Source organism: Colias philodice, chromosome 25 (assembly GCF_061535455.1).
Source record: "Colias philodice isolate Cphi_HAF_F1 chromosome 25, ilColPhil1 Martin Lab GWU primary, whole genome shotgun sequence".
Lineage (NCBI taxonomy): Eukaryota > Metazoa > Arthropoda > Insecta > Lepidoptera > Pieridae > Colias > Colias philodice.
Genome location: NC_143110.1, coordinates 1,412,803 through 1,435,058, shown reverse-complemented (window position 1 = coordinate 1,435,058; position 22,256 = coordinate 1,412,803). Strand labels below are relative to the sequence as shown.

Genomic DNA, 22,256 nt, shown 5'->3' with positions numbered 1-22,256 from the left:
ACCTTCAGTTCACCCCCGCGTCCGCGTTAAAATGTAGAAGCCCTTCTGGCTAACATTGAGAGACACCACACAAAAAAAAATCGGAATTAACACAGATAAACATAAACAGTATGTATAGAAAAACACTATAAACAAAAGACGATGCGATGGAACTAGATAAAAAGATTATTATTAAACCATAGCCACGTGAAAAGTATTAAGTTAAAAGCAATAATTAAGAGCACGTGTTTCACATAATTATAACAGTTATCGTAAGATTGATTTACTACAAGTATTTCCAAAGATAGAATATCGATATTGTTTGAGGATAAAAGACAGGACATAAAATATTGTAAACAAAGGGCCGAAATGCTTGGATAAAACTTATCCGTACAATAAAGTATTACACGATAATATTAAAATGTCACGTAAACTGTCAAATACGGGCAATTAGAATACGTATTTAAAATGGTAGTTTTATACATTATTCGACGAATAAGTTTTATCCAAGCATTGAAAAATCGGCTCAAAGTCAACAAACTTGAGAATCTTTAGAATTACTGGGGTTAACTTTTAACCTCTATGTGACGTAGTTAAAATTTATGTAATAGGCTAAATAAAAATCGCACAATTGTTTACAAATGATCATGATATTATTAATACATACGAAAAACTGTGGATCCCACAGATTTTCAAAGAAGATTCTAATCAAGAATCTCCTCTGAATCGGGAAGTAAGACAATATGTTAATAATTAACGCCAATTACCGACAAGTAGCACTTATTGTTAAATATATACAGAATTATTTGCAACGCTCTATTAAAAAGGAAAAGTCGGGTACTCGCATAGTAATCGGATTTGGGAAATGTAAAACGCTTAGTGGTCGTACAATCTACTTAGCTTACTTGTATGAAGTTTCAATAATAAATATTGTATTTTTATATTGACACTAGCTGTGCTCCGCGGTTGGACCCGCATTGCTCCGCTCCTGTTGGTCTTAGCGTAATAATATATAGCCTTCCTCGATAAACGGACTATCTAACACCGAAATAATTTTTCGTAGTTCCTGAGATTGGCGCGTTCAAACAAACAAACAAACTGGCTTTATTATATTAGTATAGACTAGCTGTTGCCCGCGACTTCGTCCGCGATTCGGTCGTTTTTCGTCATTCGTCGTTTAAAAAAAATACGTGACACTTTATTTTTGAATGTTCTTAATTGTCTCTTATAAAATTTAACTACATTAAAATTGAATACTCTGATAAGAAAATCTTAAAATCATCGAAAATCATAGACATCGAATATCTGAGGAAAACATGAATGAATGTGATTTAAATTCTACATTTCTTAGTAATTAAAATAATAATCTAAATTAAATGTAGATTAACAGTTTGAGCGCACCATTATAGAATATGTACCTAAGTAATAAATTACGTTAGTTTACATAGTAACTTTACTAAAAACACGATGACTTTCTTTCGCGCTCGGTACCACAAACTAAGCATGTTTGTGGTACGTGGCCCGCGTCACTTTAGCCTCGAGTTCCCCTCCGTTGCTATGCGAAAATACATTCGTCGCCCTACTGTAGGAAAAATTGTAATACTGTGGCCTGGGCGTTATAACACGCTCAGGGAATTCCTGAGTGCTGATAGACTTCCGTCTATCGGCATTTATACCAATTTTATATTAATATCACCATCTTGAGGAAAAGCTTCTAATGTCGATTTAAAACGCATATATACGGATTAACCTGATGAATTAACATGTTCTAAAATTGTGAAATGAGTTCAGTTTTAAATTCGAGAAATATTTATTTTGTTGTATTCGATTATTCGTCGTAGTCGAATACAAAATATATTTAAAGAAACTTAGGTTGGCCTTCAGGCAAAAGGGATCCTATCAAATGATAAACTTGACCTTGTATCTTAAAAGTAAGAATGAAAGGAGCATCTGATAATTGTTGAGCACCAAAGGATCATTTAAAACGCTATACTATAAGAGCTAATATTGTCTAAGAACTGTTTAGATTGCACATGTTCCTCTAAAACTTAAAAGTAGTGATTTCAAAGGTTCCGGCGTATCTTCAAATGAAAGCCGACTCCTTACTCCACTTTAAAGCATTACAAAAAGAACATACTACGTTAATATCGCCTATACAGAAGATGATCTGTAGGTAATCAATTGTGAGGTTATAAGCAAACCCACTTTTATATTTGTCGGACCACACCACCGAATTTGTAGATTGATCTTCTATGTTTACCTCTAAGTCATTAAGACTATGTCGAAATCTGTCTGCAGTAAGACGGGCCTCTCGCTATTCGTCTGTTTCAAGAGACCAATAGTTTCAATTCTTAATCTTTCATTAAACAAACTTATTAATCGTTCTTGTCTCAAATAATGGTAATATTCGCGTCCCTACTCTAGTCATTGCTTATGCTCATGTTCATCTTCGAGAGATCGAATAATATTATGGTGCACCCTATTATTTGTCAAACGGTCTTCATATTGAGTAAAAGTTTCAGATTCTCGAGATAAAATATGACGATCGTGATCAGCTGTGAGACGTAATTCCCTCTCAGTGAGGGTTTCGGTCTCACGGGATAGTACAATATGCCATTTGCGATCAGCTGTGAGACGTTATACCCTCTCAGTGAAGGTTTCGGTCTCACAGGATAGTACATGCCGTTCGCGGTCAGCTGTGAGCCGCAATTCTCGTTGTGAAGCGGTTTCAGGTTCGGCATAACACATGTTGTTTTCGGTCAATAGTAAGCCTCTTATCTCTAACGATCCTTGAGAACTCTTATTTCTCATTTTCTTAACTTTGCTCGAATTTCGATATAAAGATTTTTTAGGTGGCACTGATGCGGGTGAATAAAAATTAAGTTAAAGCCTGATTTCCACGACATGTTTGCTTCACAAATCCGACCGCGCCACACCACACGCCGGAATCGGCGCGCTTGTCGCTCGCCAGTGCTTGCCATACGCACACATGCCGTGGGAACGCTCAGTTCAAATCGCGACGGATGGCGACAAGCGCTTGTCGTCTGCCAATGCTTGTGAAGCAATATATATAATAAAATTGTGGAAAAGTGATGTCTGTACAATTAAAATATGTAGAAAAAAATTAGCAGGTGTTATTATTATCGAGAAATCGAGAGAAACCATTTCTTTCTCTTAAAAGCTCCCCCCCCTCCCACTTCCCGAACTCCGATTGACCGTAATTTATTTTTCCTTACATTTTTATCATATCCTTTTCTAATGGGTTTCATCCTACTGCGATTTTTTTTTGTTTCAAAAATTATCTACCCTGGTGTATAGGTAAATTTTCCACATAAAATGTCCTTTAAATTATGTCGTATTATATTTTTAACCCCCGACGCAAAAAGACTGGTGTTATGTGTTTGACCGCTATGTATTTCTGTGTGTGTGTGTGTGTCTGTCTATGGCACCGTAGCTGGCTAACAGGTAAACCGAATTAGATGCGGTTTTTTTTGTTAGGCAGAATATTTTCCGACGCTGGTTCTTAGATAAAGTGTATCAAAATTGGTTCATCCACTTATTATACCTACTTATGGGTAAAAGTGGGAATGAAAAAAATGAAAGTCATAATTTATTTTTAAAGATCGTCGGGAAGTTTATGAAATTATTTATTCCTTTTTCTATACACTTTTCTTCGTCTAAACGGTTTAGTTACGTGCTCTCTCTCTCTTCAGCCTTTAGTTACGTGCGTGAGACAGGAAAGATCTAATTTGGATTTGTTGCTGGATTTGATAAAAACTGAGTATCGATTAAGCTGATCAGTGGCTACACCATAGATTATTAAAAACATCCGTTTAAGAAAGGAAGGAAATAGAATTTGCTCCTCTCCCCCCCCTGGTTCCTAAAAAATAATATGACATAATTTAAAAGAAATTTTACGTAGAATTAGTTAGGCATTTCTTTTTTGATTTTCGATATTATATACTAATCATAATTTTTAATTACATTATGTAGTAACTATTTGGTATAGGTTAGGCATTTCATTTCTTGATTTTCTTTAATAATTTGGTACGTAAGTTTTTTAGCTCAGTTTAGTAAGAAATTTTAATAACAATTCTTTTAATTATTTATGGTAAAGTCCGGTCGCGGAGCAGGAAGAATTTCGTACATTAACCTGTTATTACCTGTCACTGTCACTCCCTTGTAAAAATAATGTGTCTTGCTCGCACAGGTGCAATGACCGCCGTCCTTAGGGATTGTAAACCTTTAACCTGAGAGCGTAAGGTTTGTGTTTGCTTGATTGGTGTCAGGTGTTCAATTATGATTTTGTGAATTCAAAATTTATAAGAATAAACCTCAAACTCTTTATGTCCAATCAAAATCCGCCTAAGTCGAAATCGCGTGTTAGAATAACGTATTTCTGTAATATTGTACCTACATAGTAAATTATTTTTTGAAAAATAAGGTCATAAAGAAGTTTCACTTCTTATGTGTGTACACGCACACTTTTTTTATATAATATATCGTTGTTATTGAAAAAGTTAAAATGTAACTAACTAATAAGTATTGTAAATGAATAGAGGACATTTATTTAATAAATTAGTAAAAAACATTTTCTCCTCCAAATATTTCATGTAAACTGCACTTCATTCAAAAATGTTTGTGACCACTGTCAGTAGGTAAAGAGGTCATTGTACGAAATTCTTTCTGCTTCGCGACCGGACTTTAGTACGTATTTACTCAATAATTGTATCTTAAGTAGTAATTCAGCATGGGCGTAGCCACGGTGGGGCTGGGTGGGGCGCTTACCCTGGCTTTGATCTGGTAGGTACTAATTGTGAAGGGGAGTGGGCGTGGGCGTGGGATTGGGACTGAACGTGGCATATGGCGTGGGAGTGCGAGTGGGCGCGGGAGTGGGAGCATGAAAATAAAAATGATTTTTTATTGTTGCCCCACCCTGAGCCCATGGTCATAGGTCCCATAGTCACTATTCCACGCGAAAGAAGTCGCGGGGACAGCTAGTAGACAAATATAATCAGAAAGCTTTGAACTCCTAAGCTCAACCATAAAAGATAGACATTTATGATGTCGGGAGATATTTTTTATATAATATGGAGAACATTTCTTTCATACTTGATTTCTGTGTAGCTTTAACCATTAAGATACACGCATTAAGAACGCACACGCGACGAAAGCTTAAAAATGGAGTTGCTGCTCTGCTCACGAATATGAAAAATAATAGTTATTTAGGAAATATATTTCATGTGCAGAATTGACCTCTACAGATTTAATATAAGTAGGTATACATATATTTAGATTCCAATTTCCATGTAACGTTAAATTCGACTATACAATAACTAACAGACAACGCAGGTTACTCTCGTTTCCGTAAGTTGAGGCGGCTACATATTCGGTCCTAATAACATGACTTTTTGTGAACGAAACGACAGCGCGGTTTAATTCGATGGCAACACCATCAGAAAAAAGGAAATATTTTTAACTTTGAAAAAATATTATGATTTACACTATTATTAATACTATTTTAACATTAACACAAAATAAAAGACTGTGAGTGTGTAAAAATAAATCCAGCTAGTTTCACATCACACTTATGTTTATAATTAGGTATACGACATGAAAATATATTAATTACCAAGCAATAATCATACAGATAAATACTGAACAAAAGTATTAACAGTCAAAGTATATTTTTACTAACAACATGTAAATGATGAAGGAATAATAATTATCAACGAACTAACCTTTTTGTATTAGAGTCCCGCCTCGTGATCGAATTATTAAAACACGAAGATTTTTAAAAATGTAACCAATGAACACAATCAATATTAGATTAACTGTAATGGTGTCTAGTTTGACTTAAAATAATATACATCTACCCTCACTTTTAAAAATGTAGTATATTCACACGAATTATATAAGCGCACCTTATAGGGAAGGGAAGATTTATTATGGGTTAAAGAGTTAAATAAATAAATAACATAATTATATTTAAATTATTAATTTTTAACATTGTGTTCAGTAGTGTTAACATGTAAATTGATTTGATTTTTACGAAATCTCATAGATGGCGCTGAATCAAATTTGTCTAAGATTCATTAAACAGTTTCTCTGCCCAAATTACGTAAATGACGTAGTTTTTATAGTGTAAAGCTAGATAATAGCATGGCTTACTCAAAAACAACATTTAAACATGAGTCTTTAGATTGTACGCTGTCGTAGTACACGGAATACGTAAGAAAAGTAAAGGTTCACAGCTCCTCCCCCGGAGGTGATAGCATGATAATATGTTTAAAAAAACCTCACTCGACCTGTTAGTAATATTCATGCAAAATTTGAAGTCAATCTATGCAGTACTTTTCGAGATTAGCTCGGACAAACATACAGACAAACAGACAAACAGACAAACAGACAAACAGACAAAAATTCTAAAAACTATATTTTTGGCTTCTATATCGATTATAGATCATGGAATATGTATTCTTTTAAAAAAATATTCAATGTACAGTTTTGACTTTCCTACGATTTTATTATATGTATAGATATAAATTGATTTATTCAAAGTGTTTTTCTTGCAGTGTACGTCTATAATAGGGTCAAGCATTAGAACATTTCTACTTTTGTATTTATTACTAAGCAATGATGTATGCGCGATCTATCGATTTATTCAAATAAATAAATGGTGTTACAGATTATAAAATAACGTAAAAAAAATCGTGGAATTTATATCTATAGTCAACTTGAGAATTTCCATTTTTATTTTACTATCAATTCTATAGAAGATATAAATTCATATAAATATTAACTACATATAGGTAACTAAATTTTAATATTTCTTTCTCATGTTTTAAAGTTAAACCTTCTTATCATGAAACTAAACAATGTAAAGTGTAATTCACTGTGCGGGTAATGGGTATGGAGTAACACACCAAAGTTTCGGATCGATAAATCCTTGACATCTACGTAAAGTCATAGGTAAATTCATGTTTTACCTAATTGTTATAGAAATAGTTTATTTTTACCAGTACTTGAGTGTTTATAAAGCCTATTACATATATTTATAATTATAGTAATAATAACAGTATAGTACATAAAGTATTTTATTCGAATACTAGCTTTCTGCCCACGGCTTCGCCCGCGTTTTCAAAGAAAAACCCGTAACCGTAGGATTTCCGGGATAAAACCTATCCTATGTCCTTTCTCGGGTATCAAAATATCTCTATACCAAATTTCATGCAAATTGGATCAGTAGTTAAGGCGTGATTGAGTAACAGACAGACAGACAGAGTTACTTTCGCATTTATAATATTATAGTATGGATTAATGTTATTTGCCTATCCTGCCAATGATATTTATATTACAAAGTTTCAGAAGTTTGTATAAATGCGTACGTTTGTTGCTTTTCTCCATGAAAATTACTGAACCGATTTGGTAGAAATTTTGAACTTCAAATAAACAGAAAAAGCCTAATTCTAAAAGAATACGTATATAATCAATATTTTACGCTCTATTTACTTTTGTAAACACATCCATACTTCCTGTCTCCTCTCTTATATCTTAATACTATTATAAAGGCGAAAGTTTGTATGGATGTATGGATGTATGGATGTTTGTTACTCTTTCACGTAAAAACTACTGAACCGATTACAATGAAATTTAGCACACATATAGAGGGTAACTTGGATTAACACATAGGATAGGTTTTATCCCGGAAATCCCACGGGAACGGGAACTATGCGGGTTTTCCTTTGAAAACGCGGGCGAAGCCGCGGGCGGAAATCTAGTCAAAAATATATTAAAAAGTTATTACAATGCACCACCCGTAATTTTCGTTCGAAACGTTCCAACTAATTACTATTCCGCTTATATCATTGGCCTTGACTCACGAAACCCGATGACCACATGAAGTCATAGGAGTGTGGCCTTGGTAATATACGTTAGTTAACGAAAATCTATTTATATAAGAACTGTTGGTGGTATATTGAAAAATCTATACATATAATAAAATCGTAGAAAAGTCATTGTACGTTTTTGGAAATAATCATTGAAACTTTTTTCTTCTCTGCTTAAATTTCATATAATTTTCGAAACTATGGTCAAATTTCTTAAGGAGTCTGCTGTCTTTAAAGTACAAGCTCTACATTCACGTGACATTCACCTATTTCAGACACCAGCCTCACAAATTAAAACAACTATCACCATCTTCAATCCTATCCAAGTTATTATCAACAAAACACACATGTTTGATAACAATACATACAGACAGACTAAATGTCGCGTGCAATTATAAATAGTCTGGCATGGTACACAGATCAGCTGCCAATTTGCCCATACAACTGCCACTTTCAATATAACACGATCTTTATAAGCAACTAGCTTACCGCCCGCGGCTTCACCCGCTTTGTCTAAAACCTAATAAATTATATGCTAAAACCTTCCTCTTGAATCACTCTATCTATTAAAAAAAACCGCATCAAAATCCGTTGCGTAGTTTTAAAGATTTAAGCATACAAAGGGACATAGGGACAGAGAAAGCGACTTTGTTTTATACTATGTAGTGATGATGCTTGTGAAATAACGACCCATTTTCATTGGGCATTAATCAAAGTTACATTAGGTTAAACCCTTATAAAAACGCAACAGGACAATTTTCGTATAAAATGAAAAATTATTCCTATTGAAAAAAAAATCTTCTTAACTGCCAGTTTCTTCGCGCTAATCTCGACAACTTTACGAATTAGGATTCAATTTTTGTTGAGTTATTGTGACTTATCGAATTTGGTTGCGATTTTCGTTGCGATATTGTGACAATCTTCAATTAAATTAACTGTTTATTGAATTTTAATCAGTTCACGAATAACAGGTTATGTTTACTTAAATCGCGTACGTAATTCGCAGTTTCCTGCTAATTATAACTAAAATAACCGCTAATAGAACAAAAAAATCTATCAAAATTCAATAAAGAATCCCCTCACAATATAAAATATAAGTTTACTGTATCAAATTGGTGGCAATCCAATATTCTCTTGTAATTTAAGTGAGTAAGTAAATTATAGCACGCGCGGTCAGAGTCAACTCGTTGAATTGGCCAAGGTCAGCTGATAGATCTGACCACAATACAGGATAGGGGACAAAATCTGTATGCTGTTAATATATATAAATAGAAATAATAATATTTGAGGATGTAACATCGATCGGGTGCAATATTGACACACTTTAACACAACGCATCGACGCAAATTGGAACAGAAAAAGAGCTTAATGGTACTAGTATGTTCTAAAAATTGTATAGTACCCATTTTAAGGATAACCTCATGTTTACTGATGATAATGTCAAAGAAAGATTTAAGGATAAAATAACGAAGACACTCAAAAAAGTAGTTGTTGATATTTTTGAGGACAAAAATAAATCGTGCGTTTAAAATTCATCAACATTTGTAGAGAGCAATTTTACAAACGCTTGGCCATTTACCTGCTACTGTACTAGATTGAAAGATAAAATATAAAATAATGTTGTTTATCGTCATTAAGTTCTAGATAATAGTGATGTCAGCTAAGCCCAAGGTTGTAGAGGCAATGTTTTTACAAATCGTAAAACTTAAAGTGATGTCATTTGAACTGTTTTGGTAACAAACGCGAGGTCGGGTAATTTATTGGCTTATGCGGATATAAATAAGTTGGAGTGAGCGCTGGGTTTGAGTGGTTCCGTATATAAATAAAATACGTTTAACGATCGGTAGTAACAATTTTGAAAGCATTGTTTCAGTTTAATTGAGAGGGGAATCCGTTCTTTTTAAGAGAAAGTATTTTAGAAAGAAAAGAATAGATGATAAGAAATAATTTCTACATTGACAATTTAAGATATCTTTTAATATAGTGACGAACGACGAAGCATTGGTTATAAATAATAGTTATTCAATAATACTATATAGGATAGGGGATATTCTCTAGTTTAGTTTGGTAATACACAAAGTATAATTATTTCATAAGCATAGTGTTTAAAAGCCAGTCATTGTTAAATACAGTATCGAATAATACTGAAACTCAATCTCACTTAAAAACCACATTCGGTTACTGTTATTGTATTATTTCAAATCAACTATATTTTAGTAAATTCATATGTTAGAGCCGAGGTCAAATTCCATTATAAATCAGAGTTATTTCCATTTTACCTAATATAAAAGAGTAGAGTCATTTTCTGAAATAAGTACCTATACGTTACATATTAGTTAGAATATTGTTTTACGCTGCTATTTTACGAGTTATCAAAGATTTACCAGTATAAAAAAACTTACAGCTTGCACTAAATCAATTTGGTTAGCAAAAAGTCGATCCTCGTTTCCGGTTTTAATTATTTTTAAAAAGCGGTAACAGAAACCTGTTCATACAGTTAGCTACAGTTACGGACGACAAATCCATTGATGCGGATTGAAACAAATGTGTCACGATGTATGTGCTTTTTTATAAAGATTAAAAATAATGTATGACAAAAAAAACAAAACAACTTATGTAGAGCAGACGAAGACAATTTACAACGCGCGCGGCTTCGCCCGTGTTTTCAAAGAAAAACCCGCATAGTTCCCGTTCCCGTGGGATTTTCGGGAAAAAAACCTATCATCTGTGTTAATCCAAGTTGGGCTCTACATGTGTGCTAAACTTCATTGTAATCGGTTCAGTAGTATTTGCGAGAAAGAGTAACAAACATACATACACATACTCATGCATCCATCCTCACAAACCTTCGCATTTATAATATCAAGGACTAGGAAGGATTCGTCATAATTTCTAGTTTAGTAACAGAAACCGCCAAGGAGTTGTAAAAAGTTGAGGTTATTTTTAAGTCGGTTAAAAATATTGTTTCCAATAAAAAATATATGATTCAGATGGTGGCGCTTCTAGATAATAGCCGGGTATTGCGTCAGAGGTCATGGGTTCCATTCTAATAGAAAAAATATTCACTTTGGGACTCGTGTAAAATGTTTTTAACAGCATAGTTTTACTATAAGTCCGGATGGTAAAACTATGATAAGACGGTTCAAAAGTGCTTCTAGAAGAAGTCTAATTGAATAAATAAATGTTTGAGTTTAGATTTAAAATGTCATAATCCGGATGGTTGAGAACTAAAAACCTAGAGATCACTCACGTCCTACACATGCACTGTGTGAGTAATACTTCCTGTAAATATTACACAATACATACCTACGTACGTCTTTTTATTAATTTAAAAGGTTTATAATATACTAGCTGCGCCTCATGGCTCCGCTCCTGTTGGTCTTAGCGTAATGCTATATAGGCTATCTATAACACTGAAATAATTTTTCAAATCGAACTAGTACTTAGTTCCTGAGATTACCGCGTTCAAACATACACAGTAACAAACTCTCCAGCTTTTTATGAGTATAAACTCAAACTCAAAAACTGTATTCACCAAATTTTTTACATGCATTAATGCATGTTTATGATTATATTTTGCAAATGCGATTTTATTCATATTGTTTTTTTTGTATAAGTTTATTCTATTATTCCAATAATTTTTTTTTTAAGTATTAAATCAAGAGAGACACGGTTGAGAGTCATCTTCGACGCTTCTTTAATATCCCTCTATTATTTTCTTCAAAAACATTTATACAAATAAAAGTTCAACAGTTTATCAAAGTATATCAGGATTAGCAGTACAAATAACGAATTATATTTTATCAGATAAGATATTACATGCATCGAATTGCAACGATAGTAATCAATTGTTATTTTATGGCTACCTATTTTGATATTATTGATAAGTTTATACTGTAATGATAAACTGTTTGTAGGTACATGATATGTGTCACATTCTATTGTGAAAATATAAAAGAGGAGACATTATTTAAAAAAAGCGGATAAAAAACTGTTCTGAAGTGAATTTTGGTTAGATGATGAGAAAATGGCTCTTGTTCTTCCCTATAAACGTATTTTTAACAACTAGGGATTTGTTATCAACACGAGTAAAATAAAAGGAAGACATTAAATATTTAGGTATATGGTCTCTACAAAACTTATATTCGCGGCGTAAGCATTACTATGTAAATATATTTTAATTCATAATGTACCTACGGTGTAACGATTCTAAATTTATACTGAAAAAACATACGTACAAAAAGATGAGTTATTTCCATTAGCGATTAGGTAAAACACGTTTTAATCGAGAAAAGGAAAATAAATATTTAACCGCAATTCAAATCATTCTTATTTACGGCTATGATTTAATCTTTCGTGACTAAACCAGCTCAGAATTACAACATTTTACGCGTTTTCTTATTCGTTCGAAATAACATTCTTATCACCCACTGAAATGCATCGATACCTAATCTCGCATTTTATTTCTACATATTTACAACCGCACACACAATAAAAAAGAAAATAATCCAAAAAGCTGCCATGAACAAATCACAAAAAAAAAACACTAAAAACTCTTTCACAAAACCTTTTTAACACTGGCACTCAAACATTTATTTGCTCGTTTCGTTCGATTCGAAATTCGAATTGCGGATTGGCGCGACAAACGTCATGTAACTGTAGTCGCTGTCGCGGTACTAAAAAACCGCGAACTCGATTCGCGCCCATTTGTTGATATACCACGTATAGTGACGTAATACAATAATATTGGCCTACGTCCAGTGGCAATTGGCGCCGCGGCAAATCGTTTTATAGGATTCATCGATTGCTAATACCCTTCAAGTTTCAAAGTCTTCGCTGCATTGGATTACAGGGTAAACAATAGCGTTTATACACTATTGATATTATATAGGTACTAATACTAATCGTTAAGTATTTATTTACATACATCGCAGTTGTCACATGTCCCGTGTCTGCGTATAAATACTATTATAATTTGGATGATATTTTAGGCAGTATCTAGTTTGTTGGAGCGCACAAAGCCGTGTATTTTTACATCAAATTAAATCTAGGACTACCAATTGAAGATTGAAGATAGTAAATATATTAGACATAAACTAGGCCTGCAGAAAAACCATAACCCTAAATGATAAAATACTATTCTCCAAGTACAACAAAATAAAACCCACAGAGAAAATCACTATGAAATAAACATAAACCTCAGTGACATTTAGAAATTACTATAAACGCAATGAAAATGGTGAAACGCAGGGCACAGAAAACTCGACCAGTTCTGAACAAGTGGGTTAGAGTTAAATAGGAAACTCGTTGGACATACATAAAAACATGTGCACTAGCTATCGCTTACAATATATAAGTAGTACGATGAACTATCATGATCCAGGTCAACCAAGTTATGACTTCTCCTGATGAAATGAAAGAGCTGAATATAAAAATACAGTAGTATGGGTAGCTACTTAATATTTCTATGGCTTATCCACCTATCGTAATAAGCAACTATTCAAGATTATTTGGCGTTAAAAACAAATGAACTTAGTACCTACCTCCGACGACTTAATAGTCCTCCGAGTAGGTACAATAAACATGATGTAGGTATACAGGGTGTCCCACTGTTGGTATACTAAGCTCAAAGGAGGTTATAGTTTTGCATACGCTGAGTTCGTAAAAATTAGCAAAAAAATTTTGACGTAATATTGTTGTTTATGTATTTTTTACGTGATCAGTGTATGCAAAACTACAAGTCCCTTCGCGCTTAGTATACCAATAGTGGGAAACCCTGTAGGTATATAAAAATAAATTTAAAATATTTCACTGCGGTAATATTTTTCTTAAAGTTTTTGGTTTATTTGGTGCGCGTCTATCACCTGTGATACTTTTTTTGTAAATTCTGTGACTCTATCACGTAAAAATGGCTTTCCTTATAGTAGGGGAGCCCAGGATGCTAAATGTGGATTTACTCGAGCGTCACGGGAACCTATTAGAATTGGTAGATTAGACCATAGCGAGAAAAAAAGGTCCTATAATGTTTTCACTTTTAGCGGTGGGGAAGGGTTTTTTGATTTTTTTTAATTTAAAAAAGAAAAAAATTGGCTTGGAAATACTCAAGCGCGTTAGATATTGATATTTTGCATGCTCCAGGACGTCACTGAAAAAAAGTATACGTTAATCTGACGATTTAAGTGGCGATTTAATCGCTATGAAGAAAGGGTAAAAAATTAAAGTAATATTATTCGAGCGCGTCAGATTAATATATGGGGGGGTTAATTACAATATAAGAAGTCCCCATTTCGCTAATCTGACGATTCGAGCTCAACCTTAGGGAATTATGGATTATTCAAATTTTCCAGCGGGGCCCCTGAGCGCACCCACCAACCATAACTGCTCATATTGACTAGAGGTACTAATGAATAGCTAAGGTACCGTCCCTTATAGTAATCTGACGCGCTCGAGTAAATCCCAAAATCCCCCTCTTGGCCTCCCCTACTATTATTTTGATTCAGTTTAGATTATTACATTGTATACTTAAATTAACGCACAGACCAAGGCTATCAGTAATTAAACGAATTGAAATTTCTTCAGAAAGTATAAAAATATTTCACGCGTTCTTTGTTATAAAACGATTATAATGAATCAAAGCATGTACCGTGACCACGATAGGCAATTTTATTGAAGTTAGGTTAGTTACGCAAAAGAAATATATTTTAGTATTTATCTACACGAAGCTGTATATTACATGTTTTACATAGGATTACTTTAATTCTATAGAAGCGAGATTCTTTAACAATATAATTTATGCAGTTTTCTCCTGCTTGAAATTACTCAATTTTACCCAATTTCTATCTTTTAATATTTGTATAGACTGCAACAGGGTATTTCTCACGTATTTCTGAACCGCACCCTTAGATTAAATAATATTAGAATGATCTACATTTACCAAAATAATGTGAAATGGGCACAAAAAAATCGGTCGTAAATCATTCATAATATTATTAATAACACTATAAAAGTTGGGAAAACTAACAACAATTTCTCTTTTCCCATAAATTCAAGTAGGTACCTATATAATTTTGTGTAGGCACATATTTTATTTGCATTGCACTAACAAGCCTTTAAAATAAAGTTTAACTGTATCCAACTCTATATTTGTACACTTATATGTACAAACTAGATTTCCGCCCACGGCTTCGCCCGCGTTTTCAAAGGAAAACCGCATAGTTCCCGTTCCCGTGGGATTTCCGGGATAAAACCTATCCTATATGATAATCCAAGTTACCCTCTTATATGTGTGCTAAATTTCATTGTAATCGGTTCAGTAGTTTTTACGTGAAAGAGTAACAACCATCCATACATCCATACAAACTTTCGCCTTTATAATAGTATTAAGAAGATATATATGTATATGTATAAATGTTTATCATCTAGACAGGCAATTACTAGGCATGCGCCTACACACCCGTGGGCGATCACCTTACAAGGAGCCTGTTCGATCATACTCTTTGCTTTGAAGTCTTGTTTCCCATGAGATTTCTTACGTAATTGTGGTTTTAATGTATTATTTTTAGTACATAACGACTGTTTTATTATTTTCATCATTTTGTGTAGAAGAATTGGTTCCGTAGTTATTTGTACTAAGATTACGATGTTTACCCATAATTTACTGTTTATTGTCTCACATAAAAAATGTTTATATGCAATCTATAGTAATATAAGAGTATATTAATTAATTGAAGGAATAGTAATATTAAAAGATAGAGTTGGAGAAATTTTATTTAGTGATTTCAAATAGGAATTAAAAACTGCATATTGTATTGTTAAAAAATCTCCCTTATATAGAATTAAACTAGTCCTATGTAAAACAAATGTAATATTCCTTCATGTAACAAATTATTACCTACTAGAGGTCCGCCCCGGCTTCGCCCGTGGTACATATTTCGCAATAAAAGGTAGCCTATGTCCTTTCTCGGGTATCAAAATATCTTCATACCAAATTTCATGCAAATTGGTTCAGCAGTTTAGGCGTGATTGAGTAACAGACAGACAGACAGAGTTACTTTCGCATTTATAATATTAGTATGGATTACGTATTACTAAGCTTATTTCAAAACTATGTCTTACACCATTTATCATTTATGACTATATTCAAAGCCGTTAACAGAACGCAATCATTGTAATGACTATAATTTCTCAGATTATTAACTTGAATCGTAAACACGTAAGTAATAACTACAATTGTGTTAAATACTTCGCGTCTACATCATCGATGTATTTAATTTTAATAACAAGAAGTACATATAAGTACAAAGTACGTTGGCATAGTTTCCAAGTCAAGAACGGCTAGACCGATTTTCATGAACAATCATTCGTTTGAGTTTTCTAAGCTATGAATAGCAAGATGGCTACATTGAATTAATTTGAGATAATGGGTTAGAATAAGAAACATTAGAAATTCCTATCGTTTCTAAGTAAATCGTACTGCATGGATTTACTTCAAATTTAGTACAGAGATAGCTTGAGACTTGAGGAAGGACTAAGGATAGGTTTAATCCCGGAAATCCCACGGGAACGGGAACTATGCGGGTTTTTCTTCGACTACGCGGGCGATAAGCTAGTATACTAATAATTGTTTCATTTATCATCATCACAACATGGTATAAAACAAAGTCGCATTCTCTGTCCCTATGTCCCTTTGTATGCTTAAATCTTTAAAATTACGCAACGGATTTTGATGCGGTTTTTTTAAATAGATAGAGTGATTCAAGAGGAAGGTTTTAGTATATAATTTATTAGGTTTTAGACAAAGCGGGCGAAGCCGCGGGCGGTAAGCTAGTTCTTCAATATTAAACAGTCGAAAGAAAGACATAAAACCTTGGTTACAGTGTAGAATGTCACCCGTTAATGTATATTCAAATCACTTGTAATAGAATAGTTTAAGACCTCTTGCCTCGAGGTCCTATGACATCACCAAATTGGTTACATTATTTCTAAATATATAATGAAGGTTTTGCTTATGTATAGCTTTATCGCTAGTGTGAACGTCACTTAACTTTTTAGTTTTTACTACGTAACTACTTATTACAATAAACTTCATTTTATATACGAAAATTGCATTCCCTTTAACAAAATAATATCTTCAGTTTAGACGAAAACACGATAGATATCAAGTAGACAGGGTTACTTATTGTTAAAGTTATTTTTGTGTCGAAGTCTAGGTGAAGGTTTTATAAAGTATTTGAACGTAAAACTTTTTCTGATTTGACTCTAAAATCATTAAAATATAAATTTTAGATTTCAATCTTCCATATATAACGCACGTTTAAAACAAAATAAAACAATAAAACGTTACTATAAAAAACAAAATCTACTCACCAACGTAACAATATCTCCCGGGTTGGCCGCGGCAATCCTCCTCAGTCTCTCATACAACAAATCGAGCAATCTCTGATGTTTCGCATTTAGCTCATCCAGCTCCCGTGCTACAGCATCAGATCCGGACACCAATTCCCCCTCGAGCCCCCGGACTCGGAGCCTCTCCGCCATGTCTATATCTGCTTGTCTCTTTAACTGCTTCACGTCAAGCGATGGATGTATCTCTTCACAGAGCCACTCGACGTAACGTTGGCAACGCGATGTGTGTATCTAGAGTTAGGTTGGTTAGCTTGTTAGTTGGCGCAGACTGCTTTTTTTCTAAACTGCCAGTTAACAATTCGCGAAAAATTAATTTTGAAAATGGAACGTTACGTTCTCTGGCTAAGACTGCCATTGTTTGAATTAAAAGCGAAATTTGAATATGGAATTCAATAAATTCGAAATTTGAATTTACGTTTGTAAAAAGCAATCTGCGTTCGTTTTTAATGTTAAATCATTTCCAGCCAGTCTACCTTTCATACTACCTTTTATACATTAAAATTTGGATTCCTTCTTTCAAAACATGAGACAGGCGTCTTCTTTGGATTCATAGCACATACATTCCGTTTTAGGATAACAATGGCCAATTTGATACGAGTCCAGCTAAGTATCCCAGGATAGAAGTCATGCGAAAGATATATTCTATGCGTGCAACACCGTGCGGACACTTGTACACCCATAAACGTGCATTTGGTAAGCAAACGTCTAAAATACCCCTTTATATTGCACTAGCTGTGCCCCGTATTGCTCCGCTCCTATTGGTCATAGCGTGATGATATATAGACTATGGCCTTCGTAGATAAATTTGCTATCTAACACTGAAATAATTTTTCAAATCAAAGTTCCCGAGATTTGCGCGGTTTTTTTGACTGAACCATGTACATAATCATCAAACTAATATACAAACTCTTCAGCGTTATTATATTATTAGAATAAATTATAACTATACGTCTTTTAGAGTAAATATAAGGTCCATTTAACTTTTATAAAACAAAGTTATCAAAACCATCTTTGCGATAAAATTTTAATTGCAAATCTTCGGGTATTTAAACAAAAGCTACTAATGGCCATTTCTGTAAATTTAAATTTTCTAAAACAAAAAAGCATTTGAATTATGGCAATACTCCCATTTCTGCGTTCATTGACCTTTTATTTAAATTTAATTCATAAACAGAACAATCTCGTATTCGATTGATTCTAGAACCTGATTTGAATTTATAATTTGCATTCGAACGTTTTGAAGTAGTGCGACAGTTTGACTCAATTTAGTTAGTGTAGGCAGTAATATAATGCCTCTTTTGACTTATAGTGGGTGTTAACGGTGGTATTTATTTACAATCTTATAGATAGGTATTTTTAACAATACTTTCATCTTTTTTTTTGTACTGGCAACACTGTCTATATACAGGGTAGCCCCAAAGCTCGTGCATACAAAAACCTGACAACATTGGAAAGGGAAGTTTGGAAAAAGAAACACAATCACAACATCCCGCATTCAAAGAATTGTTAATTTTAGTAAGAAGCAAGGCGTAGCGTTATTTTATTTGTAAAGCTTGCTGTTAAAGCCCACATATTAACATAGATAGAGCGAATTAAATTAGCGTGTCGCTTTTTGCACGCATAATAAGCGCAAAGCACTTAATTTTGTTATTTCTACTAATAGCTCTTACGTCATCAAAATGCTAATAAAAAAACTATCTCTATATGAATTCAGCTCTATTTAGTTAAATATAGTCTGTGCCATAAACCAAAGCAGAAAGTGCACGACATACTACAAGAACGAAATGCGACAGCGACCAAGAGGAAATGCTGGACTTGAAAGTCTACAACCTTTCACAATCTCTCAGAAAAAACACCCTATTTGCCAAAAGAATATACAACGCTCTTCAACTGTAGAAAATTTCAAAATTCGAACATTACACCATAGATAGCACAATTTAAAATTCGAAATTTTCCTTCTAGAATTCATCGATTCAAAAATGGAACAATTCCTTCTAGAATTCCATTTGAATCAATCTCGAAGCCACAGACTAAAACAGTCAATACTTCTCCATACACAATTTCAAATTCGAACCCCTTCTAGAATTCATCAATTCCTTCTTCTTTAAGAATCCATGACGCCACAGTATAAAATACTTCCCTACACTTTTATTACCCATCTGATATTTACCTTCGCCTCACGTATGAACCTTCCTCCGTCTACGTTAACTTTTTCAATCTTTGGCGTCCTTTCCACAACGCTCGTGAGTAAACTCTGTAAAACAACCACAACAACCCACATTGTAGTTTAGTTATTGTGCGTACCGTACGTGCAAAGTGCGTTAAAAACTATTAGTATATCTATACTAGAATAGGTTAAATACAAATATTTGAACGATTAAACGTTATAAAAAATTATCAGTAGTTATTTCTAAAATAAGTTAAATACGTTGCAAGTTATTTGAATGGATTAGAATAATATTATTCTAATGTTTTAAAATCACATTAAACAAAATTTAAAATACAACAGTGACTGACAATAATTAATAGTTCATGTTAATAACACTATAGAGAATAAATACTAAAATTTTTACAATTATTGTATAAACATATTTTAGATCTTATAACTGAAAACTTTAACTAAAGATAAATGTGACGAATACCAAACAAACTTCAAGACGGTAGTAGCTTTTTTTAAAATATACTCAAAAAAAAAACATATATTCAGTATCTCAAAATATTTAAGATATATACTATTATCAATTAGTAAAATATTATAGCGAATTGTTCTAAACTTGTAAGCTGGTTACAATGTCCACCAATAGATGTCACTATAGCCAACGCCATTATTGTACAATGTACATGTCACGGCTAAAGGTAGGTGAGAACATAAACTTAAGATTAGCCGGCTAAACTTAGGTTTATTTTCGACGAGGTGTTAATGTTAGTTTGTTCTATCTTTAGCCGGCTAAACTTAAGTGTAACCGCAGGCCCGTGGCTAAAAATGTCGGGGTGGGTAGATTTGGTTAGCGCCGGGCCGGTGGAGGGCTTGAGGGGCCCGCACAGTGCCAGAAAACACTCGCCCTGTTCCTTACATGTATTATAGTAACCAAATCTACCCACCCCGACTCAGGGCAGAAAGCTGGTGGCTAGGTTAGGTTAGGTTAGAACTCTTAAGACCCGCACGAGCCGAGCGAGCGCAGCGAGCGTGCTGCGGCAGCAGCCGGCGAAGTGCCAGAAAACACTCGCCCTGTTCCTTACATGTATTATAGTAACCAAATCTACCCACCCCGACATTTTTAGCCACGGGCCTGCGGTTACACTTAAGTTTAGCCGGCTAAAGATAGAACAAACTAACATTAACACCTCGTCGAAAATAAACCTAAGTTTAGCCGGCTAATCTTAAGTTTATGTTCTCACCTACCTTTAGCCGTAACATACATATTATTTTAGAAAAAATATGAACAACTACTTTACTCATCCTATAGGTTTACTACTTAAAGTTAATAAAATAATGAAAGAAGACTAAATATTTCAATTCAATATCTAATCATAATTATAGATGTCGCTAATAATGTCGTAATTTTACAATTATTCATCGAATGAATGAATAAATTAATGAACAAATGAATGAATATCATACCCTAGTGGGCTCCAACTGCTCTTTGGGCCTCACTTCGATAGGCGGCTGCGCTTGGAGCTTGCTGAACGAATCGTCTATCCATTCTGCTTCTTTTTCAAAACCGGCGTTAAAGTTACGTAGCAATTGGTATGCGGCTTCACAGCTACGTAATCTGTAAAAAAAAGATATATGAAAAAAACAATTATAAAACAATAACTTTATTTGGAAGTTTAGTCTGCCTTGGTTGCACATGGGTTAATTGGAGATTTCAAAAATGTAACTTGTCAAAAACATTGATGTCTTACGGCAGCAGTATTATTTTCAGTATGGGAATCTTATAACCCTGTCATTTTTCCACACTTGACTTAATACTGCTTGAAGACAGCATGGTATGAGGGCAGATAATAAATAAGCTTACTGCAGGTGATTTTTTTTTCGAAATCAAAATCCTGCTATTTTTGTTAACATAGCGAAATTCTTTCCTTAAGTTATCCTTATCGAAAAACTCAAATAACATACTATAATTCCTACCATTCAATGACAATAAAATTTATTCAATTAGACTTCATCAATCATCTATTCTATTTGAACATAAATCTACCCAAAATTACCATCCTTACCTTTCAGCCAATTGCGTGCAAACATGGCTCCATCTGCCATTCAGCAGTTCCACCTCTTTATCCAGTCGCTCCAGGTCTACATGCTTTCCACTCCTCGGTAAGGTGGAATGTGGAAGACCAGCTCTAGAACCTTCGACCAGACGACGGCAGTTCTCAGCGTCATCGTTCATCTGGTCCACTTGGATCTGCTGCTTGCTGACAGCCACTTGCATGCGGAGGAGGTCTTCGTGCATCTGATGAATAATTTGTGATTAATTTTTGGTTATGAGTGAAAATTTGAAATTTATGGATATAAAAAGGAACTAGGAACTTAAATATACTTGAAGATATACTATTATTTATGTCCAAGTTTTGATAAACAATTTTGAAACATATTGCACTAATAAATATGGTTAATTGAACCCGATAAGCCATATTAAAATAATTAAATATCGCCAGTTTTTTGCGCACAATATTGAAAATCTGGATAATTCACTAAATAGGTACAGAAAAATTACTTTACTTTACTATGTTCTAAAACAGTGTAATATTATAGAATATTCATCTACCAAGCTTTTCCATATAATCTTAATATATATAAATCTCGTGTCACAATGTTTGTCCTCAATGGACTCCTAAACCACTTAACCGATTATAATAAAATTCGCACACCATGTGCAGTTCTATCCAACTTGAGAGATAGGATATGTAGTTTAAACATGTATCTAGGTACCACGGGCGAAGCCGGGGCGGACCACTAGTAAGTATATATTATTTTTATTA

The 22,256-nt window shown here is 33.7% G+C and overlaps 1 protein-coding gene and 1 long non-coding RNA gene across 14 annotated transcripts in view; both read right to left on the bottom strand.

Annotated features, from left to right (window-relative positions):
* The window catches only part of shot (dystonin-like protein short stop), a 300,260-nt gene that overhangs the window by 86,791 nt on the left and 191,213 nt on the right, over nt 1-22,256 (bottom strand). For all 13 annotated transcript variants that reach the window (XM_089710553.1, XM_089710550.1, XM_089710555.1 and 10 more), the window contains 4 exons: nt 21,495-21,727; nt 20,896-21,046; nt 19,444-19,527; nt 17,235-17,504 (listed from right to left, as the gene is read on the bottom strand). In XM_089710553.1, the coding sequence (XP_089566679.1) occupies nt 17,235-17,504; nt 19,444-19,527; nt 20,896-21,046; nt 21,495-21,727 (738 nt within the window). The remainder of the gene's footprint in view (nt 1-17,234; nt 17,505-19,443; nt 19,528-20,895; nt 21,047-21,494; nt 21,728-22,256) is intronic.
* Nucleotides 81-6,778, bottom strand: LOC149477182 (uncharacterized). The gene is made up of 2 exons (XR_016317611.1): nt 6,500-6,778; nt 81-1,081 (listed from the first exon to the last, which is right to left on the bottom strand). It is a non-coding gene; the product is annotated as an uncharacterized LOC149477182 (long non-coding RNA).